General features: G+C 44.1%; 2 protein-coding genes across 14 annotated transcripts in view; one reads left to right on the forward strand and one right to left on the reverse strand.

Annotated features, from left to right (window-relative positions):
• Positions 1-16,577, forward strand: part of RhoGAP19D (Rho GTPase activating protein at 19D) — a 44,330-nt gene extending 27,753 nt beyond the window's left edge. For 6 of the 12 annotated variants that reach the window (XM_065868217.2, XM_036820745.3, XM_036820744.3 and 3 more), the window contains 10 exons: positions 7,186-7,935; positions 8,182-8,504; positions 8,601-8,675; positions 9,422-9,926; positions 10,204-10,303; positions 10,368-10,466; positions 10,536-10,889; positions 10,943-11,908; positions 11,972-12,893; positions 12,957-16,577. In XM_065868217.2, coding sequence (XP_065724289.2) covers positions 7,186-7,935; positions 8,182-8,504; positions 8,601-8,675; positions 9,422-9,926; positions 10,204-10,303; positions 10,368-10,466; positions 10,536-10,889; positions 10,943-11,908; positions 11,972-12,893; positions 12,957-14,464 — 5,602 coding nt within the window. In that variant the 3' untranslated portion in view covers positions 14,465-16,577. The remainder of the gene's footprint in view (positions 1-7,185; positions 7,936-8,181; positions 8,505-8,600; positions 8,676-9,421; positions 9,927-10,203; positions 10,304-10,367; positions 10,467-10,535; positions 10,890-10,942; positions 11,909-11,971; positions 12,894-12,956) is intronic. The other 6 variants (XM_036820750.3, XM_036820751.3, XM_036820747.3 and 3 more) reach the window with 6 other exon arrangements.
• Positions 16,578-16,582: 5 nt separating this feature from the next.
• GstT3 (Glutathione S transferase T3) lies at positions 16,583-18,360 on the reverse strand. Of its 2 annotated transcripts, none has more exons than XM_017081561.4 (4): positions 18,215-18,360; positions 17,499-17,645; positions 16,878-17,300; positions 16,583-16,820 (listed from the first exon to the last, which is right to left on the reverse strand). In XM_017081561.4, exons 1-4 carry the CDS (start codon positions 18,303-18,305, stop codon positions 16,675-16,677), a joined length of 807 nt encoding a protein of 268 aa, XP_016937050.3. In that variant the 5' UTR covers positions 18,306-18,360; the 3' UTR covers positions 16,583-16,674. The 2 variants fall into 2 exon arrangements, with proteins under 2 accessions (XP_016937050.3, XP_016937051.1); XM_017081562.4 differs by lacking the exon at positions 18,215-18,360 and adding an exon at positions 17,774-17,908.
• Positions 18,361-19,019: the final 659 nt, after the last annotated feature.

A 19,019-nucleotide genomic window follows, 5' to 3' on the forward strand; every position in this document is an offset into this window, starting at 1 on the left:
AACCCACTCCATTTTTCCTTCATCTGGCGTTCTCATTTCGTACATTCCTCATTTCAGTCTCATTTCATTCATCGCTCGTCTCTCGCTTATATTTCCATGCATATTTGTCATTGTTTTGCGTCTGTCTGTTCTGAATGAAAATTATTTTCCATATATTTCCCACTGTCTGTATGGGATGGGGATGTGCAAAAATTATTTATTATTTCGTATTCTATAAAAAGTTCATGTGACGTCAGCGGAGACATTACATGCGTAGTATAGAAGTGAGTGCTGCCCTTTCTCCAGATTCTAAAAGGTCAAATGAAGGGAATAAGGATACAGTTTCGAACTTAGGGAAATATTGATGGAAAATAGAAGAACCACTAGTTTAATTAGATATTGTGGTAGCAACAAACTCGAACCATTCATTACTTCCCCCTCATCAGACTCCCATTTGTATAATCTTTCTTTGTTTTAAATTTCTCTTATTCTTTTTGGAAAGTTTGTCACGTTTCCAGTTGCAAGTTGCATGTGCAATTTTCAAATTACGTGAGTCGGATTGGGCAAACTTTTGTGAACATCCAGAGAACTGTCGGTTGGAAATGGGTATACACGTCTACTGACCGACTGAATCTTTTGATTGTGAGATAACTCCGGAAAACGGACAGTCGCCCCATGGAGTGATTGATTATTGATTGCTTTTCATGTGTGCATTGTTGTTACTTAATTAACAAATGCAATTAATTAAGTTACCTTTTTCTTACTGATTGTTGGGCAATGTTGCTGGGGCTAGTTTAAGTGCTATGTAAACTGATTTTATGAGAGGTTAAACCTTGCTAAAAGCTTTTACTCACATATTTCTGCACCCGCATAAATTATTGAGAATTATTTCAATATTCAAAACGCAATATCGGACACTTTTCAACGCCCCCGCAGTCGCATTGCGTATACGCAGCTTGGCTGCACACGAATATGAATAAATAAATCAATTATTATTATGCAGTAACAAAAACCCATTGACTAATCGGGGGGAAAAAATGAAAAAAATAATAATAAATAAATAACCGCATAACTTTATGCACACACACAGCACAATCGAGTGTAAATGGACACCTCGCAACAATAACAATAAATTTGTTGAACTGCAAAAGGCGAATATTTGCTCCATTGTTAAATGATTACGATAAATTTAATTGAATTTTGTATGCCAGCAATGCGAAGAATGGGAGGAAATAATAATGCCTTCAATTCCCGCAGACATCAAGACGTCGTCTTCTCGACTCGTCCCTTCCGCTTCTCGGTCTTCAAGCGAATGAGGGTTTTATCTTTTCGAGATGGCGATGGAAATTGAGACGACTCAGATTCAGATTCAGATTCAGATTCAGATTGAGTTTGAGTTGATCTTGCGACTCGGCAGGAGGCCCTATGCAAATTATTGACTACTCCAGGCATTCCAAACGTGCCACCAGAGTAATGTGCACTGGGAAAAACAGATGGTGCCTTTTAAGGGCCTGCAAATACATATAGATATTGTATGTACAATCCCTATCAATTGATTGATTGATTGCTTGATCGACTGACTGATTGATGGCTGGCGAAAATATGTCATCGGAAATGCAAAACTCAATTTTTGGTGCGTAACATTGCGTGCACAGTGGTTACGATTTAGGGAAAATAATTTTAATGATTTAATTTGTAACTGTATATTTAATTTTTTGGCTATATTGTAGCTGTTAATAAAATTCATATAAATAATAATTAAAATTTTTTTTTATAAATACCAAGCAATGTGTTTTGGTACCACTGTGCATTGTACAAATTTAACTGCTTTGCTTTCACAATTACGTATACGCCCTGCGGTTGGGTGGGATAGCCCCCAGCCACTCCCCCCCCACGCCCACTCGGTAAATAAATAAACAAGGCAAGGTTAGTCGAGGGGGGGGGGGGCGATTGAAGGGTGAAGCATGTAGTATGTAGTATGTAGTATGGGGTATATATTTGGTCAGTCGGTGACTGATAGTGATATAGTGATTCCCACTCTCTCCTGTTCGACCATCCTGTGCAAACTGTGGGCAGCTCCCCTCGCCCACTGACCGCCCCTCACTTCTTTTTTTATTTGTTTATCTATTTATTGGTTATAAAATACAGTACGCACTAGAATTGCTATATTACGGGTAGTTGCGAGGACTTAAATAGGGGAGGGTTTAATAATAACCTAGTAGTAATATATGGTTATTAATGGAATAGGATAAAAGAGAATAAAACAGAATAGATTTTTTCGGATTTTTTTTTGTATATTAAAAGAATCATGGTTCATAAAGAATTCTTACAATATGTATTTGGTATTTTTGGACTATCAAGCAGGCTTTTGGTGTCTTTTTTCTAAACGAAATTTCAATGGCTATTTGTATTACCAACTATATATGGGTTTTCAATCATTTTATTGTCAATTGGATTTCTTTTATCCGCCAAAGTTTCGATAACATGTGATAATAATTACAATTTTTTTTTTTTGAGAATTGTAGTGTTTTGACTTTAAACGAAGAATGTACTTCCAAATGTACTTTAATAACAAAAAGATAGAGGGGTTCCTGCAAAGCGGACCTGTATGGTGTATGATAAATTCCAGTTCACTCCCGGTGTGATCACTGTACTGAAATAATAAAAAAGGGAATCAAGCGAGAGGAGAGCATCGGTCGGTGGGTCGTTCGCCATTCGGTCGCTGCCCACTCAATGGGACTCTTTCAATTGCTGAGCCTCTGCCGCTCTTTAATACGAATTTCATACATGCATACAAAGCCAATTTTTGCTGTGTTTTGTTGTGCCTTCTTTTTTATTTGTATTTTTTCCATTTTTTTTTTTTTTTTTTTTTTGTATTTATTTTAGTTTAGTCGCATGGACTTTGCGTAGTACTTTAGTTTAGTTGACGATGGCGAGCGGTTCGGCAGATTTCAGATTTTGTGATACGCGGGCAAACGAAGTTTTCTGTAATTTTAATTTATTTATTAGCATATTTTTTAGGGAATTGTGAGTTGTGTTTTGTGATGAAGTGACTGCCATACACTGCCAGAAAAATGTACGCGCTACCATTGAGTGGCGACAAAAGGCCCATGCTTATACAAATGAAAATGATACGTTTCGAGATCGATTCCAATATTGAAAACAGGTTAATTTGCCATTTCTTCACTTGTTATTGTTATTATTTTTATTCTGTGCTGCTCTCTTTTGATGATAAAGTGTAAAATAAAAGCCAAGCATTTTGAGAACATAACAAGAATCCACAGTTTGCAGAGACCTTGTCCGAAAAACAAAAAAAAAGTACATTAGATCAAGAGTTCAAGTGTTTTCAATGAGGCGAAGATCAAAGCGTCGATGGCGACTCCCCCGCCAGAAACTATTAGAAACGAAGACCACAATGAACGTGACTTGTGTAAAGGTTTGCCGGCGCCCTTGAAAAGGTTCCAATCAATGGGTTCCGTCAGTTCGGAGTGGAGGAAAAAATTCCAATCGTCTCGGAAAGAGAGTGTTTCTTTCTATCAAAAAGCCAGTCACTTTTGAGTAAAATGTATTAAGCATTTCTGTAAAGAAAATATTAAAGATTCTTAAACTGCATTCCCTATACAAGAAACCATTTTGAGTAATTTAAACTTCTTGAGATTTAATTTAGAAACATATACTTTAAGAAAGATAAATTCAATGATCTAGTAAAAAGAAAAAATTCTTTCATATGTTTAATGATACAGAACAGGAAATAAACCTTGCAAGGAAATTTGATACAACTGAGGGCTTGAATTTCCAAACAAAAACTTGTTTAGAGGTGAAATTGTGGAATCGGCGGAAATTACACACCGGGAGAAAATGAGAGTGCGTGAGTGGGTGTGTTGCGACAGGTTCTCTCCCTCTTTTCGCCGCTTATCAAATGTGTCAACAATTTTTTTATTTACGACTTGTTAATTGCAAAGAGTCGCAAGAGTTGGCGAAACGCAAATCGGAAGGCAGAAAATAATACAAAATATGCCCACGGTGCATACAACGAGCAGACAATAAAGCGCGAAATTCCGCACGGAGAAAGGGAGAGAGCTTATATACATGTATGGATGTATTCACGTACCCCCTATAGAAACAGATACGGCTAATTCGCTGGCCGCCTTTATCGATACGCAACAACAATATGGGATATATGCCCAGTGTACACATATGGGGGTGATAAGGGCTTTCGGGCGATGAATCAAATCGAACTGAATTGTATGCGAGTCACTTGTGTCGAAGCTTTTCTGCATCAGACTAAAGTGCACCGAAAGAAATTTGAGATACCAACTAATAATATGTTTTGCCCTAATAAATCTAAAGGTTATCAAAATTGTTAAAAGTCACTGAAAGCTAAAAGGAAACTGTGAAAATAACAGTGTAACAACAGTTTTTGCCCAGTGTAGAACCCACATATTGAATATTTTATATAGAGCTTATGCATAGATAATAATGCCACCGAATAATCACGAATTCATATGCTGGGGACACGCGCTCCTGATCCAAAGTATTTCTCTCCTTTTTTTTCCATTGCTACCTGCTCTGCCGCTGCACAGTGGGCCAAGATGGGAGTTAATCCAGCAAAAATTGAAACACTTATTTTTATGTTCTCATCACTATTTTAACAGTAAAAATAATAATAAATATTATCTAAACACGTGGTTTTTGAGATTATGATAGAAAAAACTAGATCGATTTTTCTTTGGTTTTAACACTGACTTCATGCATAACTTTCCCGTCAATGAGATTTTATGCAAAAGCATTTTTTTTTAATGATTTATAAAATCATAATTTCATGTAAGCTGAATATTACAATTGGTTTTGTAGACAAAATTGTAGTTGTACGGGTATTAATATATTATTATTTTTTGAATTGGCAGATGGTTTTGTAAAAAAAATCACATAAAATTCGACATTTGATTATGATACTTTTATGTTTTACCAATAAAATATAACACATTCGGAATTGGCAGATGGCCATTTACTTTTGCCCACTGTGCACTGAAAGCTAGGCAATGGAAATATGTGTGCGTTTCCTTTATTCTGCGACCTGTGAAATATGATCCAGGGACATGGGAGGGGACGGGGTGGCCATCTATTCATTACCTTTTGACCTTGACAGTCTGCCGGGGTTTTGAGCCTTTTGAGTGTGGGAAAGGCTTTTAAAAGCGAATTGAATTAACCATCCTGGCGCACACACACTGTCATTTACCATACTATTTTTAGCTTTGAACTTTCGTTTGACAATCTCAGAGGCAGAGAGGTGAGCGATATGGTGTATGGTATAAGGGATGTGGGCTGTGGGATGCAGGAAATGTAGGTATAGTTAAACTAATTTGCCATTTCTAGTGGCACCGCAGCCGAGAGGCTAAAACCCGATACGCAAATGCTCCTTCTTTGTGCGACGCCACATGGAACTTAATTATTCGAGCTGCTCTCAGCCACTTAAACGATGGCCCAAATCTAATTTGTTTTGTTTGCCTGCCTGCCTGCCGTTGGTTTATTGAGTGTCCACTGTAGTGGTGGCGGCGGTGGTGGAACAACTAAAACTACAAACATCCAACAACATGGGAAAATGTCCAAAAAACCGGTCCGCAATTTGACATTTTCACATATCACAAAAGGCTTTTAGCCATGAACTTCCATGTGTATCTACTTGACATTCATGTCAATTAGGGATGTCAGCGGAAAATGCAGAAATTTTGACAAACACGTGGGTTTGATTGCAATTCCAAGTTCATTGGTAAATATTTTATAGATTTTTCATCAACTTAATTAAGCTACCAAATTTTCGGTTAGACAACTGTTTTCATTGTGTGCGGTCATTATAGTTGTTGCGGCGCAAATTGGAAAGGTAAAACTTTTCCCAACCGACGAGTGACGTACGAATATGTTAAACGCATTGTTTAGCTTCCGAATCCCCCTCTGGTTAGTCTGTAAGTCATGGTTGGGTGAAAATAAAACCTAAATTCATGTTTTTCACACAAAAAACTTGCATCTAGCCCCATGACAGTTATAAATTAGAGTAGCGGTAAGGGAAGTGGCTTTGTTTTCAAAATAAATGAATTACATTATATAAGATATTACAAAACCTTTAAGGTTTAAACAAAATTAATTTTTCAAGAACTCAGTAATTAACTCTCCTTTTTACCTGCAACGGTCACTCTTTGTCTGATTTCACATCTTTGTGGTGCTGCTTAAAATCTACATTTACTTATTAGTTGCACTTGAGATATTCAAACGGAAGCACAATTAAATTGAAATAAGAATAGTTGGCTATAGATATGTTTTCCGCAAAATAGGGAATGGAATTTGGCTATAGGTCGGCGATCGTGATCGGCGTACGCGATCGCGAGTATTGCGCATGCGCCGCGTGTGACGACAGCGATGGCGATTGAAAACCCATTGATTGACTGACAAACTGACAAAATGACGATGGCACGTGCCATCAAAAAGTGGGAGGCCCACTTGGAGCGTCGCACTGCTTTTGGCCGTTGGCCAATTTGGAGCTACTGCGTCTGCTGATTCAATTGACAAATATTTTTGTTTTGCAAAAAAATTAACGGCCGCACAGAAAAATGTCTAGATCCGCCAACAGAAGCACTTTTGCTTGATTATTGCGAGGCAAATAGAAAGGCAGACTGTTGCTTTTGGTGCTTAAATAGTGAAATTTACATTGTTTAAATAAGTATAATTTATATTTATCTATTATGGTATAGTGTTTAGCTTTGGTACCTAAGTTTGTACTATTAAAAGACACAGCTAATGGATTTTTAATGGTATAATAATAAGTGGCCTTAATAATATTTAAAGCTATGCGGGGTTGCTTGGAACAAAAGGGCTGTTATACATTGCCTAAACTTAAATTAAGGTATTACAAATTGTGTGAGTTATAAAAATGTGAAACCTTTTTTTTTTTAGCTATCGGTTGGCTTTTTTTTACAAAACTAAAACTTGATTTGTTTTATATTTTATCCATATTTTATGAAAACATTTTTAATTCAAAGAAATGTAACTGGAAATCGTATATTAAGAATACTATTTCGCATAAAATCCGACGTCTAGTAATAACATATGTAATACGTATGCCCACTATAAGAACTAAAATTATATTAAATGTACTAATTTCTTGTTTACCTCTTTTTAATGTCTGAAATTTCGTTTGTTATATTTTTGCAGTGCCAATCAGCCGCCAAATTTAACAGTATTATCGGCCAGCTCGGCAACGAACACGCCCACACCCACGCCCACTGCCCGCCAGCCCAAATCCTCGACAGCCCTCAGCCAGGCGTTGTATGCGGTCAGCGCGGGTCCGGGTCCCAGTTCCGGTTCGGCGGCAGGATCTGGTTCGGGGCCCCATTCGGGGGGCAGCGAGAACAGCGACCTGATGATCCGTCTGCGCGAGTCCATCAAGCAGAAGGAGGAGTTCCTCAAGTCGCCGGTGCCCGCCTCCCTGTCCTCCTCCGCCTCCGCCTCCTCGACCAACGGCAATCAGGCGCAATCCTCCTCGCCGGCGGCACAGCAGCAGCATCTGCAGCAGCACCAGCAGCACTTCTTTCCCTCGCACACGCCGCCAGGTGGTGGTGTCCAAGTGGTGGTGCCACCGCCGCGCAGTCGCCACCAAGTGCTGCTCAAGCAGCAGCAACAGCAACAGCAGCAGATGGATCATGTCTTAGGCTTCGATTTGTACTATTCCGGTGGCAAGCTAGTGCAGCGATCTTCCACAGCTCCTGGCAGTGTGAGCCACCACCACCAGGTGCAGCAACAGCAGCAACAGCAGCAGCAGCAGCAACTTCAGCACCACCACCAGCAACATCAGCAGATCCAGCAGCAGCAACACCGCCAGGTGATGATCAACAACAATGCCAAGTATGCCAAGGAACTGGACTATTTTGAGACGCTGCAGGAAACAGGTGTCACCAACAAGGTGTAAGTAGATCCAAATCTTAAGGTGGCTGTAAACGATGAAGGCGTAGCATTATATAGACTGTAGAAGCAGCTTAAAGAAAGTGGACCTACAATACCAGTAATATTATATAGACCCAAACATTAGGGTTGTTGTATCGTTTTCAAGCCGCTTAATGAAAGTACATGTATATAACATTCCTAGCAGCTTGATAAAAGTACCTATAAAATACCAGTGTTATAACATAGATCACCTCTCTCAATCCACAGTTTCGAGCGCAAACTGGTGTCGCACATGTCCAAGGGCTTCGATCCCTTCAAGCCGCTGTCGATCAACACCAGTGCCCTGGAGTCCTCAGCCAGCACGTCGAGCAGCTCGACCACGACGACGGTGAAGAAGCAGAGTGTGCTGTACGAGTCCCTGCAGCAGCATCCGCTGGCCAAGTACCACCAGACGCAGCAGCAACACCAGCAGCATCAGATGACGACCTCGACCACGACGACGGTGGATGGACAGACGAGCAGTCGGATGGAGCTGCACAAGGCGACGCTGGCGAATGCCACCATCGATCCGGTGCCCGTGGGACCCAGCAGTGAGTCGCCTAGTCCTTGGACTAACCCCATCCACCTTGTCGGCAATTAAGTTATTAAGCAACAATCGTTTTTTTCTTTTTAATTATTTGGTGCAGAGTTTGTGGCGATGCCGGATAAGCCGCCCGCGGGTTCCTCCGTTGCCACCTTGGCGGACATTGCCGAGAGCAGTGGTAGGTCCTATCTATGGTTAATTACAGTTGGATAATCCCATAAAACTGGGCTTTTTTCTATTACCTACTGTTCTTGCTATCATAAAATATTAACATATTACATTTAAAATGATATATTCTTGTTAGAGTGTTGTAATTGTCACATCTTTTCAATTTTAAATGTTTTTCTATGAAATTGGTGGGGGTCTGAGATCTTAAAGTACAGATATTTTAAACAGTTTAAATGTGATATTTTCAATAGACCGCCGCAATTTTCTTAGGAAACTTTAAGTTATTACGTTTTATTATTATTCACTTATTCAAATTTATTTATTAAAATAATGTGTGAATTCCTTTCAATTCTATATGTTTCTTTATAAGTATGATTCTTAAGGGTTTGAGTTCAGATATTTTAAACTTAGCTTCAACAGAAACAGTTGAAATGTGATAGACATTTAATAGCTCCTGCAATTTCCTTAGAAAAGTTCAAGCAATTACCTTCAGCGGATTGTTCTTAATATTTAAAACGATATTAATGACTTTTTGCTGCTAGGAATATCCAGCAAATTGGACACGCACACAAATTAGTACAGCGTAATTAGAAATTATTATTAAGGTCCTGCAAAACGTAACAGCTTAAATTGGGAATACTTTTCACACATACATATGTGGGTCCGCTTTTAACGCACTTAGGCAGTATTAAATATTTTATTAAGTCCGTGGATGATATAAGCCGGTAATCCATTTATTTTTCTCCATATTTGCAGCGGCAGCCATCGTGGACTGTGCTGTGGGCAGCGGCAACGTGGTGCGGCGCTACAAACCACTATCCTCCAGCTCCTTTGACGAAGGCAAACCGATGCGCAGGATCTCCTATCTGCGGGCCACCAACAACGAGGCCGACTTTAATGCGGAAGCGTCAGCTGGCGGAGATGCCGCCGTAGCTGCAGCAGCAGGATCGGCATCCGTTCCAGCAGCTCCACCTCCAGCTGGAACCGCTCCTTCCTCAGCCGCCCCACCAACTGCACCCGCATCCGCTCCCGCTCCCGCACCCGCTCCTCTGCCCATTTCGATCCCCATGCCGGTGGCCGCTGTCGTGGAGCCGCAGAAGACGAAATCCCTGGTGGAGGAGCATCCGGATCCCACCTACGATGTGATCGGTGGCACTGGTGGCGGCCACGAGTTCATCGAAACGCCGAACGGCTTGGAGGATGTGCGTCTATCTGCCCACGGAAGTCGCAGGGCCTCCATGAGCAGCGACATGCGAAGCAGGTGCGTTGGACAAAGAGCTGAAGTCATATCAAGCTACAGAAACAGTATAAACTTCAAATATGCGACAGATTAGTGTAGAAATATTTCGAGTTTCTATGAAAGCTTTATGATATAGTCTTCAGAAATTCTTAGATAATAAAAAAATCTTCCACCCCAGAGTGTATGGGGTCGATATGTCTCCTTCACTGCGTGGCAAACATTCTGATTGAATTAATAACACCTTCTGCAGGGGTATATTAAACAAGTATTTGATATTAATCACTCTTGTATTACATAGCATCCACATCGATGCCGAGTTGAATGGCAAATATGTGCCCAACGAACTGGAGGCCTTCGAAACGGAGATCGAGATCAAGTCCTCTTGCATCAATGGAAAGGTAGGTGGTCATCTTCCTAAACAAGTCATATAAAGGATATTAATTGCATCCATAATCCGTACAGCGCATGTCCGAGTACCGATCGTGGCGTCAGGTGAAGCTGGAGATCAAGGGCGATCTGCTGCGCATCTACTCAGGCCGCCATGCCAAATCGGAGCACAATGTGAGTGTATATCACAGGGTATAGCCCATGTGTACCATGAACTAATGGCCCATATCCAATTCCCACCAGGTGATAGAACTCGATATTAGAAACTTTAAGTTCTTCGACGAGTCGCTGGACAAGAAGAAGTACTTGATCCGCATGCAGTCGAAGCCATCGCCCAGTGGCGCCCACCTGGCCTCGCTGGGCAACGAGTTGAACCTGGACGAGGGTCACCCGGACAAGCTGCTGACCTCCTCGGGCAGCAGCAGTGTGAACGAACCCGCTGCCAACTCCACGTCGGCCCTCACCGCATCCACCTCCTCGTCCACCAGCAGCAGTGGTCCCTACACGGAGATCCTGTTCAAGACCAAAAGCAGCAACGAGATGAAGCGTCTCTTCGGACTGCTGCAGTGGAAGGACAGCCTCAACTACGATGATAATGTGAGTAGGTGAACATATTCTAAAGAACATCTAACATAACTATTACCTTCAAGCAGGAGCATCAGCAGCAGGGCAAGCAACTGGCGGAGCCGCAGAAGACAGTGGCTAGCGCCAGCTATCTGGACGACATCCAGGGCGGAGCAGCGGACAGTTCCCCCCTGAGCTCCCATTCGGGCGGGATTGCCGAGGCCAGCGGCGGCCACCATCATGTTTCCGCGCTGCCAGCAGCTGCGGCCATTGTGGCGGCCACCAGCGACTCAATATCGCCGGTGATGAAGGCCAGGAAGTCCAGCTCGCACAAGCATATACCCGACAAGGATCTGGGCTCGCCCAAGTCGAAAAACTGGAAGGATTTGCTCTTCCGCCGCGGCGGCAGTGGCAGCGGAGGAGTCTCCCACCACGACCTGGCCTCGCCATCCGCCTGTGCGGCCAAGCAGATCGGCTCCATCGGCGTGCCCCTGCGTAGCTGCCCCATGTCAAAGGTCAATGGCCATGTGCCGCACCTGGTGGAGGTGTGCACGAACATCGTGGAGACGAAGGGCCTGGGCGTGGTGGGCATCTACCGCATACCCGGCAACAAGGCGGCCATATCGGAGCTGTCCGAGCTGGTCAACACCAAGGACTTCCAGTTCGAGAGCTGTGCCACCGATGACCGCTGGGAGGATGTGAATGTGGTGAGCAGCCTGCTCAAGCTGTTCATCCGCAGCCTGCCGGATGCCCTGATGCCGGCCAACTACTATATCAATTTCATCGAGGCGGACAAGAAGTTCGGCCTGGAGAGGATCGTGCTGCTGCGCGAGATTGTGGAGTCGCTGCCGCGACATCCGTACGAGACCATGAAGCACTTAATTCGGCATCTGTGCCGGGTGAGCGGCAACTGCGAGGTGAACCGCATGGAGCCCAAGAACCTGGCCATCATCTTCGGGCCCTCGATAATCAGGACGCCGAATGACACCCTGGAAACGGCGGTAAAGGACATGAAGCACCAGTGCCGCATTGTGGAGCTGCTGGTCACACAGGTGAGGGGTCCTGGAGTCTAGGGTTTTATAGGATTCTGACATAATTTATTATTTCAATTCCAGTACGAGTACTTCTTCGAGGGTGGCAGTCTGCCGGATTTGGCGGAGGTGAGCGGCGGTAACGCCGCCGTGAACGCCGCCCAGCCGCAGCAGCAGACGCAGGAGGACCAGACGAGCATGCTGCTGCACAACCTGTCGAAGATCGAGCGGATTACCGAGCGCGAGACAACGCGCACCTCGCGCTTCATGCCCCAGCTGCGGCGCAAGACCCATGGCAAGCGTAGTGCCGTGAACTCGGACACGTACTCTGGCGAGAGTGTTCTGGTAAGCGGGAGCTCCTCCTCCACCACCACAACCACCAACACCACCACCACCACCCACACCACAAGTAGTAGCACAAGTAGTAGCAACACCATCACCACAACCATCAGCACCACCACCATCCAGCAGCGACGGGCGCAGCGCAAGGCTGTGCAGAGCATTTGCGACCAGGCTCTAATCCTGCTCCTGCCCACACCCGTTTCCTCCGTCTCTCTTCCCTTTCAGTCGCTGGACTACGCCAAGGTGTCCACATCCGCCTCGGCCTCGGCATCGGCCAGCAGCACCGCCAGCACCTCGAGCAGCTCGACCCTGCACAGCGGCAAGGCATCGTCCTCGTCGAGTTCCACCGCCAAGTTCAGCTCCTCTTCATCGTCGGCCTCCTCGACCACGGCGGTGGCCGTCTCCTCCTCCATCTCGGCCACCTCCTCCAAGCTGCTGAGCGCAAATTTCAAGAAGCGCAGCACGGGAGGATTCCTCGGCTCGAGATCCTCGCACCAGACGCGCAAGGCCAGCCTGGATGAGAAGGACTCGGGCCAGTCGTCGGGGAGTCTGGCCCACAGCCTGGGCGTGGGCCTCAATCTGGCCAAGGAGCAGCAGCGCAGCAGCGTGGACATATCGATCCTGCTCACGGACGACGACTCCAGCAGCAGGCTCAGCGATACGGGTAAGTGGCTTGGCGATGCCCTGATGAAATGAGGAAGTATTAATCCCATACCCTTACTGCCAGGTTCCATGTCACTGACCACTATCACGGACACGCTGGACAGCAAGCTGCGCAACCTGCGCAGTGGCTCCGAGTCGAACGACGAGAACGGGTCGCCCGAGTTCCCTAAGAACCGGCGGCACACCCTAGGCCAGCCGCTGCACCTGCACTCCGAGAACATTCCGTATGCGGACGAGTCGCCCGAGCGGCTGTTCCATCAGTTTTGTAATCCCCTTGACGCGGCCCCCCTGTCGCTGCACCTGAGTCGCTCCTGCACGGCCACTAACACGATTGGCGCTGGCGACGAAAAGCCATCGAAGCAGGCGAGTGGAGTGGCTCCACTGCCGCCGAGTCTGCTAAAGGCGGCCCATAAGCTGCAGCACTCGGCCACGGTGCCCATTCATCAGGGCAGCTCCACGGCGCCGACCAGTGGAGCAGCCACGCCCGTAGGCACACCAACTGGGAGCAGCAGTGGCGCCGGAGCCATTCCCTCGCGCAGCTCATCGAGCAGCGTGACGACGCTGACAAAGAGCATACATCCCAGATTCAGCAACTACTTGACCTACGAGCGGAGCAGTGCGGCGTCCGCCGCTGGGGGAGCCGAACGCTCGGCAGTGGCATCCGCCGCCGGAGGAGCCGCCTCCGAAGACGACTCCGAGGGCTCCACGACCAGCGATCCCAAGGAGAAGCTGCTGCTCGGCGAGCGGCCGTCGCCGTCGTTTTTTCTCGAGCGCTACAACAAGAAGAGACGCGATCATCGGTTATTTCGGAGTGCCAGCTTCAATTGCCGGAACTACTCCACCCGGCACATGACGGCACAGGCGTCCTCCTCCGGAGGCGGAGGATCGGCGGGGGGAGTAGCGGGCGGAGTAGCTGGACCGGCGGTGGCGGTGGGCGTTGCCTGCTGCCAGGCACTGAGTGCCACCGGCCTGACCAAGGACGAGAAGACTGACATGAATCTGACCAAGAAGCGCCAGATCCAGAACAAGCAGAATCGTTCGATTAAGCGGCGGCACACGGTGGGCGGACCGCACGACTACTCCGCCAGCAATGGCAGCTGCTCGAATCACAGCCACGGTCACGACCTGGCGGCCATCAATTACAATCACCACAATCGCCACCACCAGCAGCAGTTGCTCAAGCTGGGCAGCGCCACATCGGCCGGCGGAGGCGGTGGCGCAGCGGCGGCCGAGACGACGACCACCACAACGACCACCACCACGGTGCTGCGGCGTCTTGGAGCAGCGGCTGCCGCTCAAGCTGGCGCCGAAGCCAGCGTGGCCCTGCCAGGATCAGGATCTGGATCCAGCAGCAGCAACAACAACAACTCGCCGCAAAGCGATGGCAGCAACGGCAACGGTGGTGGTGTGGCGGGAGTGCCCTTGAGTGCACAGCCATCTGGATCGGGGGTGGTCACCAACAGCAGCAGCGGCGGCAGCAGCAACAGCAGCTCCACCAGCACCACTCCTGCTGGGGATCAGGTCCTGGAAGTGGGCATACGCATCAAGAACATCAACCGAGGCCGCTTCTAAAATCCGTTTCACATGGTTCACACAGTCTGTCTGCTGAACACACATTTAAAAAGAAGCAAAGATAAAACAACGTTTTAAGGAACCTGATTAAAACATGGTTTATACACCATATCATAACGTAATGGAACCACCCTAAAATAGCAGTTGCTTTACAACCACAGTTTACACGAGTATTAACAGGGTTTAATATGAAAACAAAAACATAAGATGAATATATTTAACAATAGTCCGTTAAACACACAAATGCTAAACACACATTTTAAAACCAAAAGTTTAAATGAATGTTAACCTGAGCAAAGTTGCTAAAAAAAATAAGAAATCGTAGTAGCAAGAGTAATTTGAAGACAGCCTGGTAGTCTTGCTTCAAAACTTATTTAAAATCAAGGATATTTGTGGCAAAGCTACTTGAATAGGCGCAAAAATACCTCTAGCTACTTCGATTCTGTTCAAAATAGTCACCATAATCTCTATATTACTATATATCTATATCAACGTACAGTTGCAATGTTCGAATGTCCGAATTGGGTTTTAAAAGTTAATCAAATGGAGTGTTGGAATAGTTTTGATTGCAAAACCAATCAGGAGATCAGTCGAGATACGTATTATCACATATTCTACCACGATATATTATATATTCATGTGCAGATCCCCGGGAGTTGTGTCGAAAATATAGAAAACTATGAATATAAAGTTAAAAACCAAGCAGACCAACAGGAATAAATAAGGTGCGTTAAGATGATTAGTTGGCACAGATCCGAGATTGAACGGCTAAATGCACTGTAACAAGAACGAACAACTCCCAGGGGAAAAGAAATCTTAACAATGCAACGCAGAAAAAACAATCTTAGATGAAAAAAACTATACGAGGGCAGGAAGTAATTTATTCGCACACACAAAATACACAAAACACACAATTTAAATGGGAACCAAGCAAAGAAATCTGGATGCAGACAGAGAGAGGTATATATTCGAGAGACAGAGAGAGATACATAGAGCGAGAGGGAGACGGAGAATCAGCGAGAGAGAGAGAGAGAACTATTTTGTAAAACGTATACAACACAATACAGAAAATCGCATAAATAACCACCTATGTATAGGAACAATCGAATGTGTCGCCTGTCCTAGAAATATCAAGGAGTCCCTCTGACAACTAAGTTGTGCTAGGTCTTTACTAGGAATCCGTTTTTTGTTGTTTAAACGTAGTTTGTTCTTATTTGTGTACCTGTGTACCTGCTGTTAAAAAAAAGTGGACGAAAAGGAGATCCCATTTTTGGTGCCTTAAATTATTTGCTTTAAATTCTGGAAAACCAATTTTTTTATCCACAACAATTTTGTATATTTTTTTGATAAACAAAACCTGTGTTTACCCTTGGCGGTGCTGTAGAAAATGCATTATATAGGTGCAGCTATATAAATATTTACATATATTCCGCACACAAGGTGATGTCTAGGCAGGCGACCAGAGGAAGGATACAATGATCGAAGTGAGGTTTGATTGATAGAGCGACTATATGTTTACCATATAACGCAAGAGAGACGGCATAAATTTACATTTACATATAATATAATATATATTTTTGTGTAGTTTGTATATGATTTAAGTTTGGCAAAACGGAGAACGCATAAAAGTACATGCAAATTTATATGATTAAGCAATTAGGTAATAGTTGTATAGTATTCCTCCCATTTGTTTGCTGTATATACGAATTATTTTTTTTTTTTGATTTCATTCACAATTATGATTTACACCACCCTTCCCCCCAAAAATGGATATATAAAGGCTTATATATTTTATACGCATTTTGTTTTGTTACCCGAAGACGGAATCAAACTAGAAGGCAGGAGAAAAGTATATAAAAAGAACCCCAAGCGCGCAACGTTGCTATATAAATATTATGATTAACTAAAAACAATTTTTTGTTAGACTTTAGGTAGTTATTTTTTAAAAATTGTATTTTCTATTATACATGTATACATCTATATATATTTTATTTGTATTATGATTTTTTTTCAAACAAAAATAAATGTGGATTTTCTATAATGCTATAAACGACAACACAATAAAAAAGAAACAACCAATATTAAGAATAAAATGTACAAGTATAAACCGGAAGCAAGTTGTTTTAATTACCCCAAGGTTTATTAACTATATATCTGTCCCCGTAAATGGTAATGATCTATGTACAAAATGGCACGGTGAATGGTGGCTCTTAGAGCTTGGCCTGTGGACCCGTTCCCGAGATCTTGTAGACGAACTCGTGGGCCACATCATAGTGCGGGTTGCAGCTCTGGCGCACTCTCTTCAGCCACGCCCGAATTTTGGGATACTTGATCCTAACATCGTAGTCAGCCATGCCTGAAATTTATAAGTAAATATTAATCTATCAAGTATATGTTTTACCAGTGTACTAACGTGTCTGTTCGATTTCGCAGGCTGCAAAGATGTCCGCCACGGAGAGTGCGGATCCGGTGAGGAAGTCCTTGCCCTCCAGCCAGACCTCCTCGACCACGTCCAGATTGCGCTCCATGTGCATGCGGACGGTCTCGATCTTGGCCTCGGAGGGAGTGCGTCCGGTCAGGAGCGGCTCCAGCCACACGGTGCGGAAGTACATGGCGCACGTGAGCCGCAGGGACATGTGCTGCCACTCGAGGAACTCGTCCACGCGACTCTGGTCCACAAAGTACTTGGGATAGAGGTGCTCCGGGATCTTGCCCTTGGCGCTCAAGTAGCGCAGGATGGCCACGCTCTCCGCCAGCTTGTAGCCATTGTCGTGGATGCAGGGCACGCGCTGGAAGCGGTTAATCTGCTGCTTGAAGTCTTCGGTCAAGTGCTCGCCTTGGGGGCAAAGACCGTGGTTAAGATAAGATTGTAGCTATGAACGGCGGGTCGGGGTTCCATGTCTATGCCTTTAAAAAACACCCAAAGATGTTGAGAAAACTATTGAACTTTTAAGGCAATTTTTCAACCCAAAGAAATTCTGTTGACGCTTTCCTAGCTCTGCCCAAGACATGGACCCACCCTGATTACCCTTACCATTCCGCAGGGCCACCACACAGTCTTCGAAGGGCATGTTGCTCAGTCGGAAGATAATGAACAACGCCCTCGAGGGCTGCGACATCAGGTCATAGTAGTACCGAATCGGTGAAGACATTTTCAGGTTGGTTGCCTGTCGAAAGGGAACTGTAACGACGATACAGAGCATTAGTCCTATAGCATTAGTAAACAAAAAGGCACCGGTCCAAAGATCACCAACGAATCACCACTGAAAATGCGAAGAACTTCGGGAATTGTATGTATTATTCACTCACCCACAAAAACGGTCAGAGGGAGCTAAACTTTTGAGCTCCGATGCAGATCGGAATATACGAAGAGAAAAATGACGAGAGCGAGCTTTACGTTACGTATCTTATCAACAAAAAGCTTTGGTTTCAGTAGAGATGGGAATTTACGCGAATATCATATCGGTGCACAGGAAAGTATTGTATTTCCGTAAATATTTTAATAAGAGTGACAAAATATTTTAAAATTAATAATCCAAACGGAAAGAACTAAGGTGGAAATATGACTTGTTCATCTAAATTTATTTAGTATTGCGGAATTTATAATATTCAATATTTAAACATTATCCGATTTGTATCCCTTAAAGTGAAAGACCTTTTTTAGTTTTGGGTGAAAATTATGTCTAAGGATATATTATATATATTTTAATTCACTAAGTAAAAAGCGGTTGAGTAACCTTACTTACTTACCTCTGGCTCGTTCCACCTCTTCAAAGGCCAATTGCAGCTGATCCTCGTCATTGCTTAGTCCAAGTAAACTGGCCAAAAACGACAGCGACATCGCGAGATCCGAATTCTTCTGAACTGAGCCAGCGAATGTGTTGATTGCAGCTGGCTTCTGTATACTTATATACCCCCAAGTTGTGGATGCTCTCCAGAAAATTGACAGAAAATTCGAATGCGACTGCGAGTCAAACAGACAAAAATGAAAGTAAAAAATAAGCGCAAGGCAGAATTAACTCTCAAGATAAGAAAAATTTTCTTTTTTTATAACGTCTACACTTAAAAAAATACACTTAAAAAGGAATACAACCCCTTAAAATAAATGCGAAATTTCGTCAAAAAATAAATTTCCCGAAAAGTGATAGGGATCGATAGCCTTGCTTGAAAGCTGCTCATAACAGGCGGTCTTTTTGTTATGCGACTCGATTCGACCAAAATACGACCTAAAAACGGCTTAAAAATAACGTATTTTTCGCCAAAAAATAACACTCCCTATTTTTGGGCAAAAAAAATCAGTATTTTGGTCGACAAATTGCGAAATGAAGTCAGAATATAAAATGTGATACCTCGTTGAGCTCCTAATTAAATTCTCAATCGATTGGCATTTAAATCTAAAAAATTTATTTTTTGAAAAATTTTCGAAAAAAATAGATGATACAACCCCTTACAAAAAATGCAAAATTTCGTCAAAAAATAAATTTCCCGAAAAGTGATAGGGATCGATAGCCTTGGTTGAAAGCTGCACATATCAGGCTGTCTTTTTGTTATGCGA

This window comes from Drosophila suzukii, chromosome X, assembly GCF_043229965.1.
Source record: "Drosophila suzukii chromosome X, CBGP_Dsuzu_IsoJpt1.0, whole genome shotgun sequence".
Taxonomy (NCBI): domain Eukaryota; kingdom Metazoa; phylum Arthropoda; class Insecta; order Diptera; family Drosophilidae; genus Drosophila; species Drosophila suzukii.

Coding starts and splice junctions, on each gene's coding strand:
- GstT3 (XM_017081561.4), bottom strand. CDS start 18,305: ATGTCGCTGTCGTTTTTGGCCAGTTTACTTGGACTAAGCAATGACGAG. Junction 17,646..18,214: donor AGAGGTGGAACGAGCCAGAG/GTAAGTAAGTAA, acceptor TCGTCGTTACAG/TTCCCTTTCGACAGGCAACC. Junction 16,821..16,877: donor CTGCGAAATCGAACAGACAC/GTTAGTACACTG, acceptor TATAAATTTCAG/GCATGGCTGACTACGATGTT.